General features: G+C 35.1%; 1 protein-coding gene and 2 pseudogenes across 2 annotated transcripts; 2 read left to right on the top strand and 1 right to left on the bottom strand.

Annotated features, from left to right (window-relative positions):
* Positions 1-219: 219 nt before the first annotated feature.
* On the top strand, positions 220-10,761 carry LOC120176545 (annotated as a pseudogene).
* Positions 10,605-13,293, top strand: LOC120176544 (annotated as a pseudogene).
* Positions 13,294-13,453: 160 nt separating this feature from the next.
* Positions 13,454-21,864, bottom strand: LOC120176543 (methionine--tRNA ligase, chloroplastic/mitochondrial-like). Of its 2 annotated transcripts, XM_039182962.1 has the most exons (13): positions 21,859-21,864; positions 18,134-18,453; positions 17,301-17,444; positions 17,066-17,215; positions 16,647-16,814; positions 16,441-16,565; positions 16,166-16,259; positions 15,642-15,740; positions 15,100-15,280; positions 14,880-14,995; positions 14,212-14,367; positions 13,873-14,001; positions 13,454-13,775 (listed from the first exon to the last, which is right to left on the bottom strand). In XM_039182962.1, exons 2-13 carry the CDS (start codon positions 18,446-18,448, stop codon positions 13,602-13,604), a joined length of 1,851 nt encoding a protein of 616 aa, XP_039038893.1. In that variant the 5' UTR covers positions 18,449-18,453; positions 21,859-21,864; the 3' UTR covers positions 13,454-13,601. The 2 variants fall into 2 exon arrangements, with proteins under 2 accessions (XP_039038893.1, XP_039038892.1); XM_039182961.1 differs by lacking the exon at positions 21,859-21,864 and having other exon boundaries at positions 18,134-18,483.
* Positions 21,865-26,812: the final 4,948 nt, after the last annotated feature.

The raw sequence follows: 26,812 nt of genomic DNA, 5'->3' as shown, positions 1-26,812 counted from the left end.
AGACTGCATAAGAAGACTGTTCAATTATGTATTTATATATTTATTTATACATGCATTATATTGTATCTTTATTTTAAATTTTCTAACTGCTGAATGTATTCCACGAAAGTTGCTCTCAACCATGACGTTGGACAGCCTAGTACACCTCCTCCCCTTACCTAATCGCATATGAAAATAGGATTTGTTGTCGTCGTCGTACTTTCCATTCTTTCCCAAACAGTTCCCCTATCATTTCCTCCTCATCCCATTTCCCATGACTCCCAGCTCTGTCCCCCGTGACTCACCTTCCCTTCCTCTCCTCCAAATTCCTTCCTCTTTCTTCTCATGATTCTCCCAACTTTCCTCCAATCGCTAAACAACCACAGCTTTTCATCATCATCATTATGCGGTCGCCGCATGCTTTCCGCAACAACGACACACCTTCCTCGCACCACCGGAACCCCGCCCCTCACTTCCACAACACCGCCACGCTCCGTAAACTCAGACGATTCAACTCACTGATTCTCGTCTTCCGAGTCACGGCCTTCACTTTCTCCCTCGCTTCCTCCGTCTTCATGGTCACTAACTCCCGCGGCTCCGATTCCCCTCACTGGTTCGATTTCGACGCTTTCAGGTTAGTTCGTTTCTTTTAGCTCGTAATTCAAATTAAAAAAAAACCCAAGCATCTGATTTCGACTTCATGTTCCTTTTGAGATTTGATAAGCAAAATTTTAAAAAAAATGAGCTTAATAATTGAAACGGAAACGCGAAATCTTACCGCAGATTCGTTTTCGCGGCGAACGCAATCGTGGCTTTGTATTCACTGTTTGAAATGGGCGTTTCCGTCTGGGAGATCTCCACCGGCGCCACACTCTTCCCTGAAATCCTCCAAGTTTGGTTCGACTTCGGCCACGATCAGGTTTCCTTCCTATCACTAGAAATTCCTAAACTTCACACCTTTGGTTAAATTTCATAAAAGGTCCCAACATTATGTTTTTTACGAATTTAGTCTACCTAATAGAAATTCAAGTCGAATAAATTCGTATAAATAGTCTACCATAATGTGTAAATTATAAAATAATTTTACTAATAATGTATAATATTTTATAATTTTACTAATTGAAATTCGTTAATCGAAATTCCTTTCAATTATAAAATATTATACATTATTTTACTAATTGAAATTCGTATAAATTTCTAAATTATAAACGTTTTCTTTCTCATTATGGTAAAATTACATAATAAGTCCCTACGTTCTTTCTTTTAAGAATTTAGTCTATCAACTGCTGTTTAATTACTTTCAAATTTCCATTATAGTTTAAATTCAATTCAGTGTTTTTATTTTCTTCAAATACTAAAAAAATATTCAATTGAGATGAGAGTTAATTGCACTATATATCTTTGAATTATGGCTCTCATTTTAAATTAGGAACATTCATAAAGTTAGAGATCGATTTAGAATGAAGATTACAATTTAAGAATAAAATTGAAATACTTAAAAATTTGGAGATTAATTTAAAAAATATCATATTTAGAAATAAAATTAAAATATTTAAAAAATTATTAACTAATTTAAAAGGAGGATAGGAATAGAAGTTTAGCCCTAAGTGATTCAAATAACCATTGTGATATATATATATATATATATTAAAATGTAAAAAATAAGTAAATTGTAATAGAAGACTAAATTTATTAAGACTATATAATATAAGTACCTTTTGTGGAATTAAGACTAAATTAGACAATGATTTGAAATGGGATTAGGTATTCGCGTATTTATTATTGTCGGCGGACCTCCGCGGGAACGGCGTTGGCGAAGAAGTTGAAGGGTACGGACACGTGTACGGCGTCGAACTCGTTCTGCGTGCAATCCGACATATCCGTGGCGTTGGGTTTCGCCGGGTTTTTGTTTCTCGGGTTGTCGTCTCTGCTCTCGGGTTTTCGGGTTGCCTGTTTCATTATCAACGGCTCTCGTTTTCATCTTTAGTTTTTAGGTAAAATACACTCTTACTCACTGAATTTTATTTTTTCTCTTATTTTGCGTTTAGTACCAAATTTATATTTTCATCCTTATTAATGCATGATTTTCATTCAATTATGTATTTATATTTTTTTAATAATTTAATACTATTATCTTTAAAAAATAATTTACTATTTTTTAATAATTTATTTTAATTATTTAAAAAAAGAGAAAATCGTGATTTATATATTAACATGTTAATAGTGAGTTATATAAAATATATTTTTATTATAACTATATTTTTATATTTGAATTTATTATAGTTTAAATCGATATAATTCATATATATAAGTGTAAATATAATTTAAATGTTATATTTTTAATTTACAACATAAAATTTATAATGTACATTTTATCTTTTTAAATTCACTTTTTAACAGTATTCTTAAACAATTAAATTTTAAACTGTATTTTTGATTAACACTTCTAAAAGTTTATTTCTACAATATATTAAAAGTTACTTTTTAAAATAAATACCGAATTGGCCCTAATTATCTCGTAAGCCACTACTAAAATTAAAATCATTGCATTAAGCCTCTGTCCTTGTCGAAATTTTTGGTATGATTTTGTTTAGGAGACGGTTAGTTTTTAAATTAATAAAATTAAGCCTTAATTCCATATTTGTTTGGTTTAATTATATTTTAAGACCTTTATATTTTTAAAATTAATGAAATTAAACCTTTAATCTCTTATTTTTTTTATTTAATCACTTTTTAGGATCCTATTTATTTTAAAGTTAAATAACTCGTCGTCTTATAGTTCAATCACGACAGTTAAACAACTTGTTCCCTCGTAATTTAATCACGACTCCATTCCTGATGGATATGGCGAAATTATATATCTATACATATGTGGGAACCCATAGGCTTTTTCTTTTGTATATCTATACATAATGGACAAAAAGAATAAAACCATGGCTCCATCCTCTAAAGAATAATCCGACATTTCACATCACAACAACGGCGATGCATTGCCATGGTGGGTGGGATGCTCTTCTTCTTTTCATTGGGGTGGGACAACATATCATCAACGGTGCTCTTACTTGGGGCTTGGCTTAAAGTGGTTTTTCATAATTGTTCTATATTCGTATCGAACATATGTGTTCGATACGAACATTTAAGAAAAATGATGGGGTGGAACAATACAGGATGTCCTAGTCTTGAAATGAATTACTAGTATTTAAACTCGAGTGTTATCTAATTTACCCCAGTGCACGAATCTCGTTTGAATTCATTATTCTAAACCAAGATTCATTTACGTGTTGGACCGATGAAATTAGTGTACCGAAAACACACCACAACAAGAAATAAAGATAGGCGGAAGAGTTTAGTGAGACAAGGGGTTAAAAGAGGGGCAATAAAGAAGGTATAAGGATCTATCTTGTCAGTCATTGATGGTAGAATCGAGATATCTCTTTTAATTTGGAGTCGGGTCGAGTTTTTTTAAGTGTGATGTTCGGGTCGGGTTCGGGTTTAAGGTAAAAAATACCCGACCCGACTCGAAATATATATATAATTTTACATTATATATTTAGGAATAATCACAATAATACCCTCTATATATAAATTTTTTCAATTAAGTCACTATTTTTATTGAATAAAAATAATATATTTTTTATTATTTCGGGTCGGGTTTCTAAGTTATATATCGGGTCGGATTCAGGTCGAGTGAACTCTTGTTTTGGTCGGGTCAGTCGGGTGTCGGGTGGAGGCTCCCTTGTTACTGGGTCGGGTGGACCAAAAATCCGACCCAATCCAATCCATGCCAATCCCTAATTTTGATAAAGAGAAGGAGAAGAAAGATGAGGAAAGAGTGAAGAATACAATGAGAAAGAGAAATAAAGTTGAGATGTCACAAAACCCAAGTTAAAATATTTGATTTAATTATAAAAATATTTAATCATTCAATTTTATAATAATTAAAAAAATTATTACACTTTCACTATTTAATTTATTGACAAATTATTAAATGATATATCAGCGAATAAAAAAAAATCATCATAAAATTAATCCTAAAATCCATTCTAAAGAAAACTACTCCCAACAAACTGATGAAATTTATTAATGTTCAATGGCTCATCAATCATCAGAAACCGTAAAATCCCAACCGTTGATCATCAATCACCTGCATCAACATATAAAGTTCCCACCATATCAATGGCTCATTAGAAATTGTCCTATGATTTTAACAAACATTGAAAGTAAAATCTATAATAGAAGTTCAAAACTTTGAAAGTTGAGTGAATAAAGGTTCAAAACTTTACACAGATTTAGAACCATTGGATGAGAAAAATAAACGGTTGAGATTAACAGTAGAAAATGAAAAGATGTTCGTCGACCTTCGATTTTACCTCATCCAACAGTCTTAAATATATGTAAAACTAAAAGAGTTTTATATTATGTAAGTGTGTATATATAATGCAACTTCTAGATAAATATGTAAGAGTAAACTACACTCGTGACCACTAAACTATAGTTAAAAATCATTTTGACCACCGATGTTTTAATTTGATCAAACAGACCACTCAACTATTTAAATGATTCATTTAAGCCACTCTTCATTAATTTTTAACAGTGATGGTGACGTGTCTGTCAATAAAATTGACATAATTATACATTTCATCTTCAATACTTATGGATTCTATAAATTTAGTTCTAATTTTAATTTAAAATAATTAACCCTCCATTTCGAAGGTGCCACATGTCAACATACTATTGTGACACATTTCCAAGTACACGTGTCATCACATGATTGGATAGTAATTTTTTCAATTAATTTTAATATTTTAATTTGATAATTTTATCTACCAACCAAGTGGTTACACGTGTCACCACATGACATGGGTAAAGGAAAACAAATTCTAAAAATATGCTACCAATAGGTTTCAAACCAATGACCATTGGTGCCACTAAGGCTTAACCACTGAGCTAACTACTCCATATATAATTGTATTACAAACTCTTATATACATTGTTCTTTACAAACTCTTAGTTACCTGGCTATGTATCAAATCTCAATTTTAGCTTTCCTTTAGCATAACAAAGAGCTGCTGCATCTACATCTGTCCTATAGTAGAAACTAAACCCTAAATTCAGATTGATTGTGCAGTACAATTATAGGGAGAATGTGATCCACTTGAACAAGATACCAAAAAACCATATTTGATTAAAATAAAACAATTCAAAACGTTAATCAGCACCAGATCCGAATACCAGATAATCAGAACAACACAGATCGAGAATCAAAACTAAAAAAATGTCACCAGGATAGAAGATTTAGATGAATCTAACTTTATCAAGGATGTTTAGATGAATCTAACGTTAATCAACACTAAACGCCGCTAACATGACCATTTTATTGCGTTTAACATCCAAAACGCCGTAATATCTATAAAATTAGTGACGTTTAAAGTAAAAACTCCGGTACAAACCTATTTTGCAATAGTGATATAAGCAGTTAGCCCAGTGGTTAAGGCTTGTTCAGGGCACCAATGGTCCTTTGTTCAAAACCCCTTGGCAACACTTTTTTAGAATTATCGAATTAAAACATTAAAATTAACTAAAAAATAATTCTCCAATCACGTGGTGACACATGTCACTTGAAAACGTGTCACTATAATATGTTGACATGTGGAACCTTCATATTGGAGGGTTTATTATTTTAAATTAAACTAGAAGTAGGACTAAATTTATAGAAAGTGCAAGTATTGAAGACTAAATGTATAATTATTTCATTTTTATTAACGGACACATCACCATCTCTGTTAAAAATTAACGGAGAGTGGTTTGATTGAATCATTTAAATAGTTGATTGTTTTGTTTGATCAAATTGAAACATTGGTGATCAAAGTGATTTTTTTACTATAGTTTAGTGGTCACACATATAGTTTACCCATCAAATAATTATCATTTAATAGATATATCTTAGGAACATTCTAGATTAATATAGAAAAAATAAATGTCTAGAAATATCTATAAAATAATTTAAATATATGTAATATTTAATATTATATCTAGAATTATCCATTAGAAGAATCTAGATATTTGTAATGTTAGAAAGTTAAGATGTTGGCATGTGCCAACAATCCATTGACTACTAAAATTTATAAATATGAGTAAGTTTTACCATTATAGTAAGAGTGAGAAAGAGGGAAAAGAAGGCTAAAAGTGCGAGTTAGAGAAAAAGAGCTTAGCTATAGAAAACAAAAAAATTTATGAGATAAATATGTAATATTATAATTGTATTTTGTTGAATAAAAGTGTTATAATCTCTTAAATTTCTCGGTTAAGTTTGTCAATTACTAATCACACGAATTCATTAGCTTTATAAGAAAATATGAAAAATAGATCAATATCATTGAAAGAAAATACAATGAGTATTGTGATAAAAGATAGTTAAATCTGTACTATTCTCCATTCAACTGCCTAAAAGAACTAAGTATAATTATAGTCAACACCTTGTGCTGGAACCCTTCAGTTTCCAGCCAATACCAAACCCGATAACCTAAGCCCAATTCAAGAATACAACAGGCCAACATTTGAAAATCTTAAGCCCATGTATGGTAACCCAATGCAAAGAGGATTTTCACCCTAGCCACTTGTCACACGCCGCCGCTCACTCCCAAAGCCTACTACTATCGTTGTCGTTTGCGTCGATTCTGAAGCCGTCACTGTGGATGGTCGGTTGGTTGAACCTCCTCATCGTCATCATCTCAACAAAATGGTAAAAACAAGGGAGATCTACCAAACTAAATCAAGTCAATGTAAAATCCATTAAAATAAAAGGGAAAATCCCGAAAATTTTAGAGTTTTTAATATGGGTTTAGGGAAATTATTATCTCTACCATAGTTACATTAGATCATTACCAAACGCCTAAGAAATTCAGAGATATAACATACAACAGAGCGATTCGAAAGGGGAGGGAAAAAAAGAAGAAACCGGGAGTGAAAGAAAGCAAAAGAAAGAAAGGGAAAGGGTGTTTGTAATAGTCTTCTTAGGCTTGTAACACTATCGATTGAAAAAAATCAAAGAGGAATTGAAAATGTATATATTTTTTTATTTTCGAATCTTCAGGTATAGATCTACTATGGCATGAGCATTTCTCGCATGTTTGATTTTGATTTTTGAAAAGAGAGTGAAAAAAAAGAAAGAGGGTTGAAAATCATTCATTTTGTGGCCGGTGAGCGATTTTTGACACCGATCGATAGCGGCCGACGTGACGAAGTATCTGTCGGAATCTGGGTTCAAAGATGAACATGAAGAACACTTAAGAACAATTGAGAGGACTTTGGGGTTTGTTTTTTTATCTGAAAACATAACATGTTTGTTAAAAAATAGTATTTATACCAACCGACAACCCGACCCAATAAACCTTATGACTCGTGTGTTTTTAAATAGAAATGGGTAAAATACGTTCCGTTGTTCTCATCCTTCTCTTATATTGCATTTTGGTCACTGGATTGATTTTTTATAATTATGTTTGGGCATCTTAATTTCAAAGCATTTGAATTCGGTCCTTATACTATTTTGACTTTTCTGATTTGGGTCATTTTTTATTTTCATTTTAGCCCCTTCTATAGTATAAATTTTCAAAACTGTCCATTAACCTTGGTTTAGGTATTAGTTACTTTAATCTAGACCCCTTACGCATTCCCTTTAGTTAGTATAGAAGCTACGTAGATATACAGGGTTATTATTTTTATTTTATACATAGTATGTTTGGATTTTCATTACATAATAAATGAATTATAACCTTCTCATCACATATTTTTTTAGTATAGTAAATTTTCAGGATATTTGTAAATTACAAATATATTCGTCGTCGTTACTATTATATCTCAAAACTATATAATTTTTTTTGTATATTCTTTATTTATTTTTGATTAAGTTAAGATGATTACAAAATATAATTGTTCTAAATATTCTCAATCATTTGACAATGACGCCTGATCACCATGTTGCAATCGTAGTTGCCCGAACTCATAACCTCTAGGAACAACAACGATTACTTTAACTACTGAGGTAAGTTGGTTCGTGCATGCATGTTCTTTATTTTAAAATATGTGATAAGCATAAATCGAATGAAATTTCATTTTGTCTTTAGATGTTAGACAAATTAAATTCTTTAGATTTTATTGTCGTTTCACCTTAAATTTCAAATTTTATATTTTTAAATAATTATTCGAGGGGAATCCGGTTGTCTTGGACGTTAGACAAATCGAGCGCTTTGGAATTAATTTTATTTTCATTTAAAGTTATTTAATAAATATTTGCATTCTTTAAGGCAATGGTTGTTGAGGATAACTTTTTTGCTCTCGATGATGAGTAAATTAGATTCTTTCGAATTGACCGTATTTTAAAATCCCGTCGTTATCATTTCTAATATTAAGTTTCCCTTTCATATTTTATTCGAGGGAAATCCGATTGACAATGAACGTTTATATTCTTACATATGCGATGTTCGAACCCGGAATCTTAAGGGATAATAATGAGTCCCTTAACCACTGAGGTCGTTTGGTTCATGCAATTTACCCTAAGAAATTCACATAGTTTTCTGGGTAAATTACATGTTTAAAACCTCAAATATCATTTTTTGTTTCGTTTTGCTCATCTAACTTTTTTGTTTCAAAATCATACCCAACGTTATGTTTTGGTTTCATTTTGGTCACCTACCATTAAAAACTAACGGTGATGTTGACGTGTCACCATAAACTAATGTCACATCATCATTAATTTTTTAAAAGTCACATAGCAGTTCTATTAATTTCTTAACGGTGAGTGATTAAAATAAAACCAAAATGTATCGTTGAATATGATTTTAAAAGCAATAATAGTTAAAAGACTAAACAGAATAAAAGTAATAATTAAGGTACTAAACTTATAATTTACCCTAAAAAAATATTACTAAGAAAGACCCCGGTTCAAATATGAGAGTCTAAATCAGGCACGGCAGGTAAGGGTGCAGTGTTAGGTAGGATGCACTTCAATTTCCCCATTAAAGTAGACATTTGCTGTATCGTATCCGACGTGGCAGATAAGCCCACACCCTATAATTAGTTGTTATTATATAAAAAACCAAAAAAAAAAAAAATTCTGAAGAAATATCTCATTTGTTAGAAAAATACACTCTAAATTACCCATATAAAATGATATTGCGTTTCGTAAAAGACGAGGTTGTACCTCCCGTTTTACGAAAAATGAAATTAATACATTTATTATTATCTTTATTCAAAATTAAATGACTTTATTTAAAAAAATTGATGAGTCTCATGGCATATAATACGAGAAGTCTATTAAACACGTTTTATAGGACACTAGATAATCTTACGTGAACAATATGAAAGGCATTTTTTCTAACTAATATTGTTTGAGAAGTATTTTTCCAAATTTTTTTGGGGGGGGGGGGTTATATAATAATCACTGGTAGTTATGAACTGTTAAGCGGTTCATCATTTAAAAGAGGGTAAATTCATGTTTAGTACTTAAATTATTAATTTTAGTTTGTTTTAATATTTCAACTTTCATTTTTATAAAATCATTCTTAAAGTTTAGTTTTTATTTTATTTTAGCACTCTGTTCAAAATTTAGCGTTAAGTTTTAAAAATTAAAAGTTTAGGTACTAAAACTGATCAAAACTCATAGTTTATGTACTAAACGCGTTAAGTTTTTAACTAAAAAAAATACTAAAATGAAATGAAAAATGAAAGTAAAGTATGGTTTTAAAAAAAATGAAAGTTTAAGTACTTAAATGGATCAAAACTGATAGTTTATGTACTAAATGTATAGTTTACCCTTTAAAATATTATGTCAACCAAAGTCAAGAATAACATTCACTTTAACTACTGAGACCATTTGATGAATTCAATGTTTCGAAATGATTTAATAAATTTAATCTTTCATGTCTAAAACCTTTATCCGCTTAATTTTTATTCTCATCCTAAATTGCTCTTTATTTTTTCAGAAATATTGTATTACTTTATTATTATTTTCTCGGTTAATAATAATTTAACAATAATTTATTATTATTTTATGGCCGTATATAATTACCCAACAATGTGTTTTTTTAATGGGCTCGCTATCGTAAAACAAATTAAATTGATCAAATTTTAAATATAAAATATTAAATTTATTGAATTATTTCGAATTATGATAAAATTGATAAAATGTATAAAATTTGAAGACTAAAAATATTATTATATCAAACAACATTAGATGTCGATTTTAATCTTAATAACAAAGTCATCTATTGCAATAATATTTTAATTGAGTGACATGTTTGTAACTTTTAGAAGAAAAGGGACATGTTTATTACTAAAGTCACAGTTGAGTGACCTTGAGTGTAGTTTAGCCAAAAATATAATGTACAAAGACAAGTGGTATTCTACGGTTATAGTACATCCAACCGCATCGAACAAGAATCTCCCAAACCCAACCGAACACGGTAGCGGTGAAAAAGTGGATACGTGGCATTCCATAATTGGTTAGAAAATCTGTAGTTTTAATAAAAACTTGTAATATCCACGTCATCACCAGCTTGACCTCGTAGACTTCTTCTTCTTCGCTGTAATTCTACGAACACAACACGGTATAAGAAGCTGGTCATAAATCCTACTGTCCAAACACAGTTTTCGTTTAGTATTCTTCGAAAATCCTCGTGAATTTCAGTAAACTGAACTAAACCCAGATTTTATTTTTGCTTTATTTCTCCCAAGGTATGATCTTTTTATTTATTTTAATTTTTTTGTGGTATTTTTTTGGCTGTTTGGTACAGATTTAGATCTGAGAAAAAAAAACATGTATTTTTGTTGTTTTTTTATTTGGTGTGAAATAATGGAGTTGTTAGTGTGAAGCTATTGATTGTTGTTTAAGTTTCTCTGTTTTGCTTCCTCTCTCTCTGGTTGGTACATACAGTTTGGCCATTCAATTTTTATTTATTTATTTTTTATATTTTTAAAGTATTTAATTAATAATTTTTAGATCATATTTTTTTCATATATTAGTCCACAATCTCTTCTCTTTCACAGGCACCGAGCGTTTGAGTTTTTTTTTTCCTTTTTTCTGTGTAGGATTTCAAGAAAGGATCTGCAGAAAGAAGAGAATGTCTGCAAATGGAACTGACAACTCAGCTTCTAAGAAGCCTCCGAGTCCTTCTCCTTTGAGATTTTCCAAGTTTTTCCAGGTATGATTGATTTCGATTTCGAGATTTTCGGGTTAGAATTTACAATGATTATCCGAACACATGAAAGAAACTGAAAAAAAAACCGAACATATCGATGTCGGATATGTGCATATGTGTCTGAGTAGCATGGTGTTATTTGCAGTCCAACATGAGAATTCTGGTTACCGGAGGAGCTGGTTTCATTGGCTCCCACCTAGTGGATAAGTTGATGGAGAATGAAAAGAATGAGGTTATCGTCGTCGATAATTACTTTACCGGTACGAAAGACAACCTCAAGAAATGGATCGGACATCCGAGATTCGAGCTTATCCGTCACGGTATTGCTCTTTAATTTCATATGTTTCAGTAACATATAGGCTGAGAATGTTGGAATATGTAGTTAAATGATACAAGGATTGATTTTTTTTTAATCAGATGTCACCGAGTCGTTGCTCGTCGAGGTTGATCGGATCTACCATCTCGCTTGCCCGGCTTCACCGATCTTCTACAAATACAATCCGGTTAAGGTACGTTCCTTCGGTGGCGTAACTGTTATCTCCTAGATGAGATATTAAGGACTGTGTGTCTGAAGATTGTGTTTTCATGACATTAAAAAACAGACGATAAAGACGAATGTGATCGGTACATTGAACATGTTGGGGCTTGCTAAACGTGTCGGAGCAAGGTTCGAGACTGTTGCCCTATCGATATCGAACCGTTTTCCCATTTTCCTGGATTTTAATGCCATGGCTGTCTGCATACAGGATCCTGCTTACCTCAACTTCAGAGGTTTTATGGAGATCCCTTGGAGCATCCCCAGAACGAGAGCTACTGGGGAAACGTTAACCCTATCGGTATGTTTTCGATTCTACTTAGATATCGAGAAAGCGTTTCCGGTTTTTCTTGATATGTATAAGCCTGATAGTACGAGCATTGTAACGATCTTGTTATTTGTGAATTTTATCTGTTTGTTTATCATGCTGCAGGAGTTCGGAGCTGCTACGACGAGGGAAAACGAGTAGCGGAAACTCTGATGTTTGATTACCATAGGCAGCATGGCATAGGTAAACGATGCCAGCATTTGCTCGCAGCTCGTTATTCCTGTGTTTCATTTTCCCTCATGGAGAGTCTTACTCTTTTTTCTTATGATGACAGAGATTCGAATTGCTCGTATCTTTAATACTTACGGACCGCGCATGAACATCGATGACGGTCGTGTTGTTAGCAATTTCATAGCTCAAGCGATCCGGTACTAACTAAGATTTTACAGAGATGCTTAAGACGATTCTGTTTTCTTAACTGTTTGCTGCCCCATGCTTGCACACACTTTGTTCTTAGACTGTTAAATTTTGCAGCAATGAGCCTTTGACTGTTCAATTACCCGGAACACAGACAAGGAGTTTCTGTTATGTCTCCGACATGGTACGCCGTTGGTTTTTTTGTTAAAAATCGAACTGTTTTACATATCAATGCCGCTTCTCATGTTTTCCGTTTTAATCAATCAAGGTTGATGGCCTAATCCGACTTATGGAAGGAGAGAACACCGGACCAATCAATATTGGGAATCCAGGTGATTTTATGCAAGTCCCTTTACTCTCGATTTCCCGATCTTATCGGAACTCTTATTTCCGATGTCAACTTCGATTTTTCTTTTTCTGCATTTTAGGTGAATTCACCATGGTCGAACTCGCAGAAGCTGTGAAGGAGGTCTGTTTTCTATACATCTTTCATTTCAATAGACGCATTCAGGAAAACGATTAATCGAGTTGTGTTGGTGATTTGGTTTTGCAGCTTATCAACCCAGAGGTGAAGATATCGATGGTGGAAAACACTCCCGATGATCCCCGACAAAGGAAGCCCGACATAACCAAAGCAAAGGAGCTGCTCGGATGGGAACCAACGGTGAAGTTGCGCGATGGACTTCCACTTATGGAGGAGGATTTCCGGGCTTAGGCTCGGGGTCCCGAGGAAGAACTGATTGAAGTTATCTTACATGTACACCATTCCCTGACGGCGGCTGTGTCATATGATCCAGTCACAGTAGAAGCTACAAATATAAAGCGTTGTTATCTCTTCCCTTCGCAGACAATTTCCAGTATGTTTTCTGATGCACAATAATGGCAGCAACTTTTATCTCCGGTGGAGTCATTTTGAATTGGTTTCTTCTCCGTTTTTAAACGGTGTGTTCTTTATCGACGATTCAAAAATCATACGAATCGGACCAAAAAGGTCAAAAAATGAAAATTTTAACTTTTTATTTTTCTTAAGTGTTCATGTTTGACATTCACGTCCAACATAAATACATGATCCTCCGAAGACCCTCTAAATCTATGGAAAAATCACAGAAAGAAATGAATACAGCCGTGCCGGATAAGTACTTACATCCAACACGGACTAAAGACCGAATGAGATAAAGAGGCAAAGAATCCTTCGAAATCGGAAACCCTAGGCTTCTATCACCCCTTGAACCTTTTTCTTTTTGTCTTTCTTTTTCACAGCCTTCTTAGGCGATTCAGCCCCGTCATTGTCATCCTCCTTTATTTGTTCAATTCTTGCAAAGACTGGCTGAGGATGAGCCATCACTTGACCACCCTTTAGTCCACCCCACTTTGTTTCACTCTGCAGTTACCGACATTCGGCGCAGTTAATATGACGATAAACTTATGCAAGTCGGCATGCATACATATCAAGAGAGAACGAGAGCGAGTGCGTGTACCCAGTTTAGGTTATCAAGCTGGTCCTCGGAGTAGCCAAGCTGTGAATGTATCCGCCTGCATAAGTTAGGCGCGACCGGTGACAGAGCAATCGCTATAATCCTCATTGTTTCGAGTATGATCACAAGATCCTGTCCCAATATCAGAACAGATAAAAGCATTCAGATAGAATTGGTCAAACAAATCCTGCAAAATCTATGTTACTCGGACTTTGGCGCGTGTGTCCATATCTGACAGACGTGGGTGTTAAACGCCGGTGCTTCGAGTAAAAAAACCCTTCATCGGAACAATAGAGTGTGAAATATTTGTACGTAAAGATACATAAATGAAGGCAGAAGAACCTTTGCGGCAGCTTCAGCAGCGTCGCCTCCTTGCTTAAAAAGAGACCATGGTTGATGCTTATCCATGTACAAGTTTCCAGCATTGCCAATCTCTAGCACAGCTTCACAAGCTGATGAAAGGGACAGATTTTCGTAATGGAAACGAGCTTTTTCGACCTAAATAACATATGGAACAGAAATGCATCAGTAATGGACCTAAAAGATGCCGTTTACGTTGTCGGAAAGTTAAAGGAAGGAGAAATACAAAAGAAAGAAGGACAAAACAAAACCGAAGAATCATAAGAGGAGAAATTTAACCAAAAAGTTTCCGAAGTTGAATATTGGGGGCAATATTCATTACCATTAGAAGAATCCAAGAATTCATTACCAAAAACCGAGTCATTCCTAAACTAGGCAAACGTAGTAAGAGAAGAATCCAAAGATTTTCTGAAGAAATCGTCTATGATCTGCTTGTTTTTCAAATCGAGTGTCGGATATAAGTAATTTCCAATGCTGGTATGCTCAAATTTTCAACTTTTCCCTATCTATTTGGGGAATCATACCTGATACTTACGTTCGAATATGTTTCGGAAATAGGTACTTTAAGAAAAATGTGAAGTCGGAGTAACATGGGAAACTAACTACTACCAATTGCTAAAGATATGGCATTAGATTGGCAAAAACCTTACCAGCTTCTCAACGGTATCCTTAAATTCCTTTCCTTCGGCTGCAATAGTTGAATCAACCACTAGAGTCGACTGGCAGTTCTTCTTAAGAAGTCCAAGAGTGCGGTTGAGAAGATTTCCTGCGATGTAGTCAAGCTCGTATGCGTATCAATCTGGTTCTACGAATATTAAAGAATGAAACAATAAAGCTGCTTAAAAACTACTGATAGTAAACGAAACTTACCTATTGTGTTGGCAAGATGTGCATTGACAATATTAATGAAACGATCTTCGGAATAGTCCCCATCATTTCCGAACTCTACCTCCCTCAGGAAGAAGTACCGGACTGCGTCAGCACCAAATTTATGCACTAATTCATTTGGTTCAATCGTATTCCCTAGCGACTTCCCCATCTTCAAGCCATCCTATAATTTTCAAAATAAAAAGCATTGCTGCATGAAATAAAATTACGTATATGAGAGAAATACATACATACATATATATATGTTTAAAAGAATTTGCTTGCTCTCATGGAAATTATAACCACAGGCCAAAGCATATAGGCTAAATAAGCAGCTTAGTTAGTGAGTACGTATATGCACCGACTTAAGAAGGAAAACAATTTCATGAAGTTCTCATTTTATGTTTTGCCATTCGAATATTTTGCCTGCCCCAACTAAAAATGGAAAACAATTCCATGAATCGCATTTAAATTTTTACTATTCGAATATTTTGCACCGACTTAAAACGGAAAACAATAGGCTAAGCTTCGTGGTGTTCAAGTACCTTTGTCAAGAAACCATGGCAGAACACCATCTTAGGGAGACTCAACCCAGCAGACAACAGCATAGCTGGCCAGTAAACAGCATGAAAACGTAAAATATCCTACAAAAAGAGAACAGAAAAAGAAAGAAATGTCAAAATTCTTTATAATTCAAAGGGGAAATGTACTCATTCATTCGAGTAACATTTAAAAATGGCAATAACTTTATAAAATCGATACAAGTGCTCCCACTTATAACTAGTCCTGCAGCTGAGAAATAATCTCAAGATCTATGTTCATGAAATAGAAGGGTAAAAGGGTCATCATTTTCAACAATGATTAGTCGAAGTAAATCGATACTTGGAAACATCAGTGCAATGAGGCAGCATGAGGATGAGCAAGAAGTTTTCGGGAAACATCTTGGAAAATGTGACAACCAGCTTTCCAAACGGATGGAAATCGGAAAAAAAATCAAAGGAAACCAATAATAGGAGATCAAATATTTTAGTGCATATGATAACTCTTGGCATGTTGATAAGTTTCATACCTTTCCAATCAAGTGCAACGAGGCAGGCCAACCCAAAGAAACAGCGGTTTGTAAGTTAGGTTGATCCTTATCCTCCAACAGAGCCGATATATAGCTGTTTTAGAAAAAAGTTGTACTTGTTAAAATCCTTTTCAACAAAAAATATCTGCAATGCATAACAAGCAGATATCAAGTAATAAGCAGAATCTTTGATCATTGTCGGTTCTTTCGTTGTTTTCTTTTTCAATATTTTCTGCAGCTATTAAACCATAAAATCCAATAGGTTTCAACTGTACCCAAGGAGTGCATCAAACCAAACATATATAGTTTGCTTATTGTCGTTGGGAACCGGAATACCCCAATCCACAGCTGCTCGGGAAATTGAAAAGTCTCTTAAGCCATTTTTTATCCAACTTTGCACCTGGAAAAGTTTATCACTTCAATGAGTTTTGCAATGAACATCGTTCTATCCCAAAAAGAGAATAGTTGTACTTTGCTTCACCTCGTTCAATCGGTATGAAGGCTGGACAAAATCTGGGTTTTGTGCCAAAATTTCTTCCAACGATTTTTGGTATTTGGACAATGCAAAGAAATAATTATCCTCTTTGCGAGGAACACATGGCTTTAGGTGTGTAGGGCAACAATTGTTTTCGAGCAGCTCTTTTTCATCCTGCATAATGTTACAACAAGCCATTCTTAAGTAAAATAACCAAGAGAAATGCAAGAAAAGATGCTGCAAACGCATATCGATGCTTTATTCAAACCATGTAATCTCATCAACCTCTAGAAATTATCAAACAAAGAATTTAATGTTTTCCGCTCGAAGCATAAAAGAAATGTGCCCTTTAATGAAGATTTAGTCCACACTAAAATATATGAACACTTTAGTTGCTATAAACAAATAGAAATGTGGTGTACAACCTTATACTCCTCGCAATTGACACAATACAGACCCTCATAGTCAGCCCGGTAAATGTCATCATTGGCAAGAACTCTAGAATAGAACTCCTTGACAATTGCTTCATGTTTTGGATCAGTCGTACGGATGAATTTGTCATAAGCTATATCTAACTGTATTCAGGAAAACATTGACAATCATAACAAAATCCAAAATCTCAATTAATTGGGTCAAGAAAAGGGAATTTAAAAGAATTACATCTTTCCACAACATTTTATAAGCTTGAGATATAACATCACAATGCTCTCTTGGGCTGGAGCCAGCAGCGGATGCCGCTGTAGCTATCTTCTCACCATGCTCATCCGTTCCGGTATTAAATATGACTTTCTTTCCTGAAAGCCTCTGCCATATATATGAAGAAAACAATCAAAAGGGGTCTTTGCAGCTCAACAACAAGTGGGATATTCAGATGTTTTCTCTTCCTAACAAATTGTTATAAAGCAAAACCATGGAATGCAAACTAATAACCACATAGGAGCCGCCAATACTGATTGTAACATAGTTGCAACATGTACAAATACATTGGTTCTTAAGAAACAAACAAGCAGCAAAACCAACAACCGAACTAGTCTAGTTTTTCTTATGCAAACTGATAAGAAGGACGAATGCAAGATTTCATGTCAGGTTACAAACTTAAGAAGTTATACTAGAATTTCTTGAGTACGAAATTACAAAATTTCAAGAGGTGCGAAACAATTCCCAGTATCAAATTTCTAACCCAGAATAAGTATATTACACAATACCATTAACCGAAACCCATTGAAACCAAGACACCATTTAAACAATACCTGAAACCTGGCAATGGCATCAGCAACAATTATGGTCTAGCTGATCTTTATATATACTGGTAACCATAATAACAAATTCCAGTACACATTATCAATAACTGAACCCCATTGAAACCAGGGATGAAACTTTATATCTTCTGTTCATAATCTGTTTTCGGCCCTAAAATTCTATAATAAGTTCGTCTACTAATATAAAATCCTATGTTCGACTCTGATTGAACCAAAGACACCATTAAACAATACCTGAAACCTGGCAATGGCATCAGCAGCAATAGTAGTGTAGGCACTACCCATATGAGGAGGGGCATTCACATAATAAAGAGGAGTGGTGATAACAAAAGCTTCAGCTTTCTCTCCAGTTTGGGAAGCATTAGCCTGGTTGCTATTGCTTGAGCAGGTACACAGCAATGATCTTTTTGGGGAAACGAAGTTGTTTTGAGGGAGATAGAGACGATTCTTGAAATGGGCAGTTCTGAAACTGAAGAAAGATGATGGCTTTAATATACACGAGAGGCTGCTTTGTATCGAACAGTTGACGTTCATCCTTGCTACTGCCATTTCTTCTCTTAAAACTGTCGAAAAGAAAAGGTTTGGAGATGGAATAAGGGAGGTAGACAACGCAGCAACTGAAGAAGAGAAGTTGAGTGGGTTGGATTCAGCTGAGCCATCGAAGTTCCTATTATTGGGCTTAATGGGTTGGTTAAATATTGGGGTTCATTAAGCACCATTCTTGGGATTAGAGTTGGATTATATTTAGGAGGCTAGTAGGTCGGGGTATGGGCTAGAGATGGCAATTTAATTTGAATCCGTCGAGTTTCGATCTAATCCGATTTAATAGAGTTGGATTTAAAAAAAATAGATTCAAAACGGGCCGGGATGAATTTTTAAGGGATGAGATCGGGTCGGGTTTGGATGGAGGGTGAAAATCTCCGACTCTAGGATAATAATATAATTTCCTTAAAAATTATTGTTATTTTTAATTAAGTCCTTAGTTTATACCGGGTCGGATCGAGTCTGATTTATACTCTAAAATTTCAAGTCGGGACGGAGTCGGGTGAATGATATATATTTTTCGGGTCAGGTCGGATCGGATGGAGGGTATAAAATTTTCGGGTTAGGTCGGACTCGGGTGAAGGATACATATTCTCTTCACCAATACTTAAATTTGATCCGATTCAAGAAGCATATTTTCTTCATCTGTACTTAAATTTGATCCAATTCGAGAAGTATATTCTCTTCATCTGAACTTAATCAAACCCGAATTTAAGATAAAAACTTACATCCGACACAACGTACACACATATGCAAAATAAAAATCAAATTGAAAAATTATACAAAGAAAAATCATAGCAGCTATTTCTAAATTTACATGAAAAATATAATATTTGAACGTGTTTACTATAATAATGAGATTAAATATTACAATGACGAGAATATAATAAAAAATAGAATGCGTTTAGATTCAAACAATAGAGGTGATAGTTGAACGAATTATGATTAAAGAGATTGCTGTTATTTTTAGACGTTACGGGTTCGAGTATTAAAGACTGTAAAGGGTGATGAACTTTTGTTGTCAAATTGCTGAGAATCTTTCGATAGGATATTATCTTATAATCACCCGAGACTAATGGGAAAAAAACAATAGAGGTGATAGTTTGACAATGAGCACACACCATGTAGATATAATTTTACTCAATATAAATTTTTTAGAGAAAACAACACTCTCTTCTACCGTTAAATTTGTTCAATATGATCAATTGTTAAATATTATTAACTTTTATATTATACCAAAGAAAACTAATTTAGTTTCCATTATTCATATTTATTCATTAAATTAAATAATATAATCAATATTTAAATTTATAACAAGCATGGCCAAATCAACTTAACTTCAGTGGTTAAAGGAATTGTTGTTCCTAGAGGTCACGGGTTTGAACACCAATGACTATAGCAAGGTGACTGAGCGTTCATTGTTAAATGGTTGAGAGTATTTAAAACAAATACTACTTTATAATCACCTTAGCTTAATAAAAAAAGGCTTAATACAAAAATAAGTGCCTGAACTTTGCGTAAAAAAACATTTTAGTGCCTAAAGAATTTTTCGCTAAAAGTAGGTACCTAATGTTTCCTAACGGCATCACGAGGAACTTATGATGGTCGTACCTCGTCTTAATGTTGTCTTGGCTATGTCGGTATCCTCACTCATGATAGTCTACTTATTCAACTATCGATAGTCGATGCATAACATCATTGATCCATCATTCTACTTGATGAAAAGAACTGGCGCTCCCTAAGTTGAAATGTTAGATCAGATTAAACTCTTCTCCAACAACTCCTGGATCTGATTCTTTAGGTTTTTTAACTCTGTCAGTGCCATACGATAGGGAGCAACGAAAACCGTAGTTGAACCTGACAAACCTCAATACTAAACTCGATATCCCGATCATGTGATAACCCGATAAATCTTTAATAAATCTTTAAGGAACACATTGGAGAACTCTCGCACTGTACGAATATCATCAAGTAACGAAACTGAAACTCGAGTGTCTACAACGTGAGCCAAAAGGCTTCGCACCCTTGACTCATCAATCTCTAAGCTACAACCGTAGAGACGACTTTGATCTTACAACCTGACCTCTCACTAATCATCACTACCTTGGTCTCATCATCCTTCTAGAGTTTAAGTTGTCTTGCCTTGCATTTTAAACTAGTGTTGCGCTCTGAAAGGCAATCTATGCATATCACATCAAATTCCTGAAACGATAACTCTATTAAGTCGACTAGGAATATTTGACATTGAATCTCTACGGGGCATCGATGGTGAATCTTATTAACCAAGATGTCTAACTCTAGGGGACTAGACACTCTGACCCTTATCCCTAAATCATGGTTGAGATATTTCTCTCTCGGACTAAATCATAACATATGTGGGAATGAGTGAAACCTAGATATACTAATGCAGTAACTAGAATGGAGAACATTGTAAATATACATGAGATCACATCTGCAACATCACACTCCTCTTGTGCTCGAACGACATACTAGTGTGAGGTCCACTTTAGGCTCCAAGCCAGTCTCTGATATGGTGGTACCCCTATTGAATTATCCTGAAACAGCTTCGCTACCCCTCGAGGACCCTCGTCCTCGCTAAACAGATGGTGCTGACCTTTGTGTCGATACGGGAGTTGTGCTCTGAGCTCTGGGATAGTCTCTAACAAAGTGTCCTAATGAACCACAGTTGAAGCAACCTCCAGACACTCGATAACACTCCCCGGGGTGTCTTCTACCATAAGTCGAGCACATCAGGTAGGATGAAGTCCATTTTTTCTTATTAGTTCTTGATCCATAAACTGATGATAAGGTTCTTCTACAAGGACCATACCTACCTCGATGTCTGAACTTTGAACTGCTCCTCTAGAGTGACCTAGTGATGATCTCCATAAACCATGAAGACCATTGGCCCGCTTTATCAATGACTGAGATAGTCTAGTTGTCTCTCAAGCTCTCCGATTCAGACCCATCGAACTGCTCGCTGTATGAGCTTTCTTACTCAGAACTCTTTCCATGCTTTCGCCTACCAAATCAACTCTACAAAGATACAAGGAGGGTTAGCTGCCAGATGAGTAAAGATATCTAGGTGGAGGCCCTTCATAAACCTCCTACAATGGTAAGCCTTGGTCGCCACTAGCTATGGTGTGTTATGGTTCAATATGAGGAACTCCCTTTCATACTCAAGTACAGTTCTGTCGCCCTAAGTTAAATGCAGAAATTAGTCTCTCAACTCATCCATATGGTACTCCTATGTGAGACTCTTTGGCTCCATCTTCATCTCTATTCTCTCTCACTAATCAATCGTATCACCCTTGAAAGAGACACAGAATTTACGTGAAAAACCCCTAGATAATATAGGGTAAAAAACCATGGGCAACGGTAGAAAAATTTCACTATGAGAAAATAGGAATTACAACTTCTCTCTATCTACCAAGGAGAAAACCATGATAATTCTCTCTTGATAAAAAGGAGAAAAATAACTCTCAAGAAACTCTCTAAATTCTCTAGTATTGGAAGAAAGCTAGAATGCTTTGGGATGGTTTTGAAGCTAAATGAGCTAGGGTATTTATAGTTGAAGTCTTCAGGACTAATTTGTAAATACCCTAAATTACAATGACTAAATTTAAGCTTTTACCATTTTATTTTTCAACAATTTGGTTACCTAAATTTGACAATATTAATTGCCCAAAACCATTTTTCCAGCTACCATTGAAAATTGCACATTCGGTGCTTACCTTGTCTTGTGGAAATTTTAACAATCTCCCACTTGAAGATTTGAAGATTTGATTGGAACAATCATATCTTCACACCATTCTTTCTACCTTGTACCTTCATGTTGTTTATGTTTCTGACAGGCCACAGGAGGATCGACACCAGTTAAATTTATCAGCGTTGATCGCCTTCGTCATGAAATCTGCTATGTTGTCTTTGGTATGGATCTTCTGCATATCTATTGTTCCTTCTTCCACCTTTTCACGAATGAAGTGGTATTGAACTCATATGTGTTTTGTCCTTGAATGAAATGTTGGATTCCTTGCTAGATGCAAGGCGCTTTGACTGTCACAAAACAGAGAAACATCTCTTGATTGTGCCCAAGCTCCTCCAATAGCATCTTCAACCAAATTACTTCTTTACTGGCCTGTGTAGCTGCTACATATTCTACCTCTGTTGTGGATGTAGCCACAACTGACTGCAATTTTGAAACTCAGCTTACAGCTCCACTAGCAATTTTGAACACATATCCTGTAGTAGATTTGCTTTTATCCAAATCCTCTGCATAGTCAGAATCTACATACCCATTGATTAGTAAGTTTGATCCTCCGTAACATAATGCAACATTTGAGGTCCCTTTGATGTATCTCAGGATCCTCTTTACTGTATTCCAATGCTCTTTGCCTGGATTCGTCATGTACCGACTAACCACTCCCACTGCTTGTGCAATGTCTGGTCTTGTAAATATCATAACGAACATTAAACTTCCCACTGCTGATGCATACGGTACTTGAGACATCTCCATCCTCTCTTCTTCACTGCTAGGACTCATACTGGAGGATAATTTGAGGTTAATAGGAAGAGGGGTAGAAATTGGCTTACAATCTTGCATGCTGAATCGTGATAAGATCTTCTTCAAGTAATTCTTTTGTGAAAGCCAAATCTTCCTATTACTTTTGTCTCGGTGAATTTGCATCCCTAGAATCTTGTTTGTTGATCCCAAGTCCTTCATTTCAAATTCCCTAGCCAGTTGTGCCTTCAATTCTTCAATATGATGTTTGTTGGGTCCTGCAACCAACATGTCATCCACATACAACAACAATATAACAAAATCGTTATCACCAGGCCTCTTGAAATAAGCACAAGGGTCTGTATTAAGTCTGTTGTATCCAAGGCACATAATGAAGGAATAAAATCTCTTATACCAACACCTCGGCGCCTGTTTTAGACCGTACAGAGATTTGTTTAACCTGCAAACCAAGTTCTTCTTTTCTTCTTCTTCAAAACCTTTAGGCTGGAGCATATAAATTTCTTCTTCAAGAGTTCCATGAAGAAAAGCTGTTTTAACATCTAGTTGCTCTAGATATAAATTCAATGTAGCACACATTCCCAAGACTACTCGAACTGTTGTTAGTCGAACCACAGGAGAAAATATTTCATTGAAATCAATACCTTCTTTTTGAGCATATCCTTTTACCACCAGTCTTGCACGATACCTCTCAACTTGATCGTCACCATTTCGCTTAATTTTGAAGACCAATTTGTTACCAATTGACTTCCTTCCTTGTGGTAGTGGCACAAGGTCCCATGTATTAGTTTTATGAAGGGCTTCAATTTCTTCTTGCATCGCCATCATCCATAGTGAAGCATCTGAGCTGTTTATTGCCTCCTCGTATATTGATGGCTCACCTTCCTCTGTTAAAAGGCATTATGCAATATTTCCTTTTATAACATAATCTGAGTGCCAATTGGGACGTCTTCTCACACGATCTGATTGACGAGTTGTTGGAGCTTCAGAACTCTCTGGTTCTTGTTCATCATGTGATGGTTCTGCTTCAGAAGAATCTCCTTCTTCAACCTCCTTTTCCACATTTATCTGTGTAGTTTATGACTTTTCAGTGCTATCATCGTCTTCTTTTCTTTGTAGTTTATCTTCTACAAAGATAACATCCCTGCTGATGATCACTTTGTGGGCAGTGGGATCCCACAAGCGATACCCCTTGACTCCATCAGCATACCCCAAGAATTTGTATTTCCTGGATTTTGGATCCAGCTTTGAGATTTCTTGGGAGTTGTACATCACGTACATAATACTCCCAAATACATTGAGGTTTGAATAATCAGCTGGTTTACCAGTCCACATCTCCATTGGTGTCTTCAGCTCTATTACAGTTGATGGAGCTCGATTCACCAAATAACAGGCGGTATTGACTGCTTCTGCCCAGAATGATTTTTCTAGGACTGCATCCCTAAACATTGCTCTTGTTCTTTCTAACAAGGTTCTGTTCATCCGCTCTGCCACTCCATTTTATTGAGGAGTGTTCGCCACTGTGAAATGTCTTTTGATGCCTTCTTTCCTGCAAAAGTCATCAAATTCTTTGCTTGTGTATTCTCCTCCATTATCTGTTCTGAAACACTTGATCTTATTTCCAGAATCAAGTTCCACCCGCGCTTTGAAGTTTTTGAAAGTGAAAAACACATCTGACTTCTTATTAATAGGGTACACCTTACATCTCATGGAGTAGTCATCAATAAATGAGACAAAGTATTTTGCTCCGCCTAGGGATGTAACTGGTGCTTGCCATACGTCAGAGTGAACCAATTCTAGAACACTTTTGCCTCTAGAATTTGATGTCTTGAATTTCAACCGGTGCTTCTTACTTGTTATGCAATGCTCACACAAAGGAAGTGATACCTTTGTTAAGCCTGGAAGTAGCTTTTGCTCCACAAGGACATTCATTCCTTGTTCTGACATGTGTCCAAGTTTCTGATGCCATATCATTGCCGAATCTGAACTACATGAGGCACCAGAGGCTTCTACTTCTACCAAAGTCTCTCCCTTCAGCATGTACAAGTTTGCAACTATCTTTTCACCTTTCAGCACCACAAGCGCTCCACGGAACACCTTCATGATTCCTTTCCGTGTTTTAATCTTGCTTGCATTATTATCCAACAATCCGTAGGATAATAAAATTTTCTTCAGGCCTTTCACGTGCCGCACATCTCGAACAACTTTAATTGTTCCATCATACATCTTCAATTTGATGGTTCCCACGCAATGATCTCTAAGGCATGATCATTGCAACTATACACAGATCCTCCTGAGACAGGTTCATAATGATAGAACCATTCTCTTCTTGAGGTCATGTGATATGTTGCTCTTGAATCAATGAGCCATATGTCTGCATATCTCTTTCTACCTTCCACGGTGGTTGACGCTTCACAGCATAGAGCATCTCCATCATCTGAAGTGTTTGTAGTATTGCCTTACGGATTGGAGTTTTTATTTAGCACTTTAAATTCTTCTTGCTTTTCGACTTTGATCTACCATGTTTGTGACTGCTGCTTTGGCCACGTTCTGTTGATCTCCCTCTTATCGTTGTCAACGCTTCTGCTTGTTGCAGATTTACTTGTCTGTTTTCCTTGTTCTTGCGCCGATTTCCTTCTTGTAGAACAGCAGTTGCAACGTCATCGAAGACTAGACTGGTGACATTACTGTTTGTCAAGTTGATGATAAGTTGATCATACGAATCCGGTAGACTTTGAAGTAGAAGTTCAACACGTTCTTGTTCTCCTATTGTACATCTTAAAGATGTAAGCTGAGAAAATAAAGTGTTCATCGTGTTTAAGTGCTCCGTTACTGAAGTAGATTCCGACATCCGAAGAGTGTACAATTTCCGATTAAGGAAATTTTTATTGTGCAACGATGTGGCCTCGTACAATTTGGTGAGATGATCCCATATCTCCTTAGTTGTCTTCTTCTCCTCGATGCTTGACAATACTTCATCTGCTAATGCTAGATGAAAGTTTGGCATTGCATTCCCGTCTATTTCGATTCATTTGTTGTCATTTGTGAAATCTACCAACATTTCACTGATAGCTGCTAGACAACCGTCTTTCCTCAGGATGACCATCATCTTCAATTTCCACAATGAGAAATTTCTCCCATTGAATTTTTCAATATCAAATTTCGTTGCCATAGCTTCTTTTACGGATAGCTCCCACTATTTCACTATCGTGAATAGTTCTCTGGAACCTTCAAAGAATGGGTAATAACTTCTTACTTTCTTATGTTGGAGGATCCACCTTTTGGTGGCAACTACAAAGACAATAAACAAATATTACACACTCTAATCTGGCTCGGATACAAATTGTTGCGGAAGACGGTTATTGGATAGAGCAAAATCGCAACTGATAATTTGAGAAAATAAAAGAGACACAGAATTTACGTGGAAAACTCCTAAATAATATAGGGTAAAAAACCACGGGCAATGGTAGAAGAATTTCACTATGAGAAAATAGGAATTACAACTTCTCTCTATCTACCAACGAGAAAACAATGATAATTCTCTCTTGATAAAAAGGAGAAAAATAACTCTCAAGAAACTCTCTAAATTCTCTAGTATTGGAAGAAAGCTAGAATGCTTTGGGATGGTTTTTGAAGCTAAAAGAGCTAGGGTATTTATAGTTGAAGTCTTAAGGACTAATTTGTAAATACCCTAAATTATAATGACTAAATTTAAGCTTTTACCATTTTATTTTTCAACAATTTGGTTACCTAAATTTGACAATATTAATTGCCCAAAACCATTTTTCCAGCTGCCTTTGAAAATTGCACCATTTGGTGCCTACCTTGTCTTGTGGAAATTTCAACATTTT

Source organism: Hibiscus syriacus, unplaced genomic scaffold, assembly GCF_006381635.1.
Source record: "Hibiscus syriacus cultivar Baekdansim isolate YM2019G1 unplaced genomic scaffold, ASM638163v2 tig00112249_pilon, whole genome shotgun sequence".
Lineage (NCBI taxonomy): Eukaryota > Viridiplantae > Streptophyta > Magnoliopsida > Malvales > Malvaceae > Hibiscus > Hibiscus syriacus.
The sequence above is the reverse complement of the archived record's forward strand: the minus strand, read 5'-3'. Positions and strand labels throughout refer to the sequence as shown.

What these genes read in the sequence shown, in the direction of transcription:
- LOC120176543 (XM_039182962.1), bottom strand. Translation starts at nt 18,448, where the DNA reads ATGGCAGTAGCAAGGATGAACGTCAACTGTTCGATACAAAGCAGCCTC. An exon ending in CTTCATACCGATTGAACGAG is followed by an intron (nt 16,566 to 16,646) that starts GTGAAGCAAAGT and finishes AAACTTTTCCAG; the next exon opens with GTGCAAAGTTGGATAAAAAA. An exon ending in GCCATGGTTTCTTGACAAAG is followed by an intron (nt 15,281 to 15,641) that starts GTACTTGAACAC and finishes TGAAAATTATAG; the next exon opens with GATGGCTTGAAGATGGGGAA.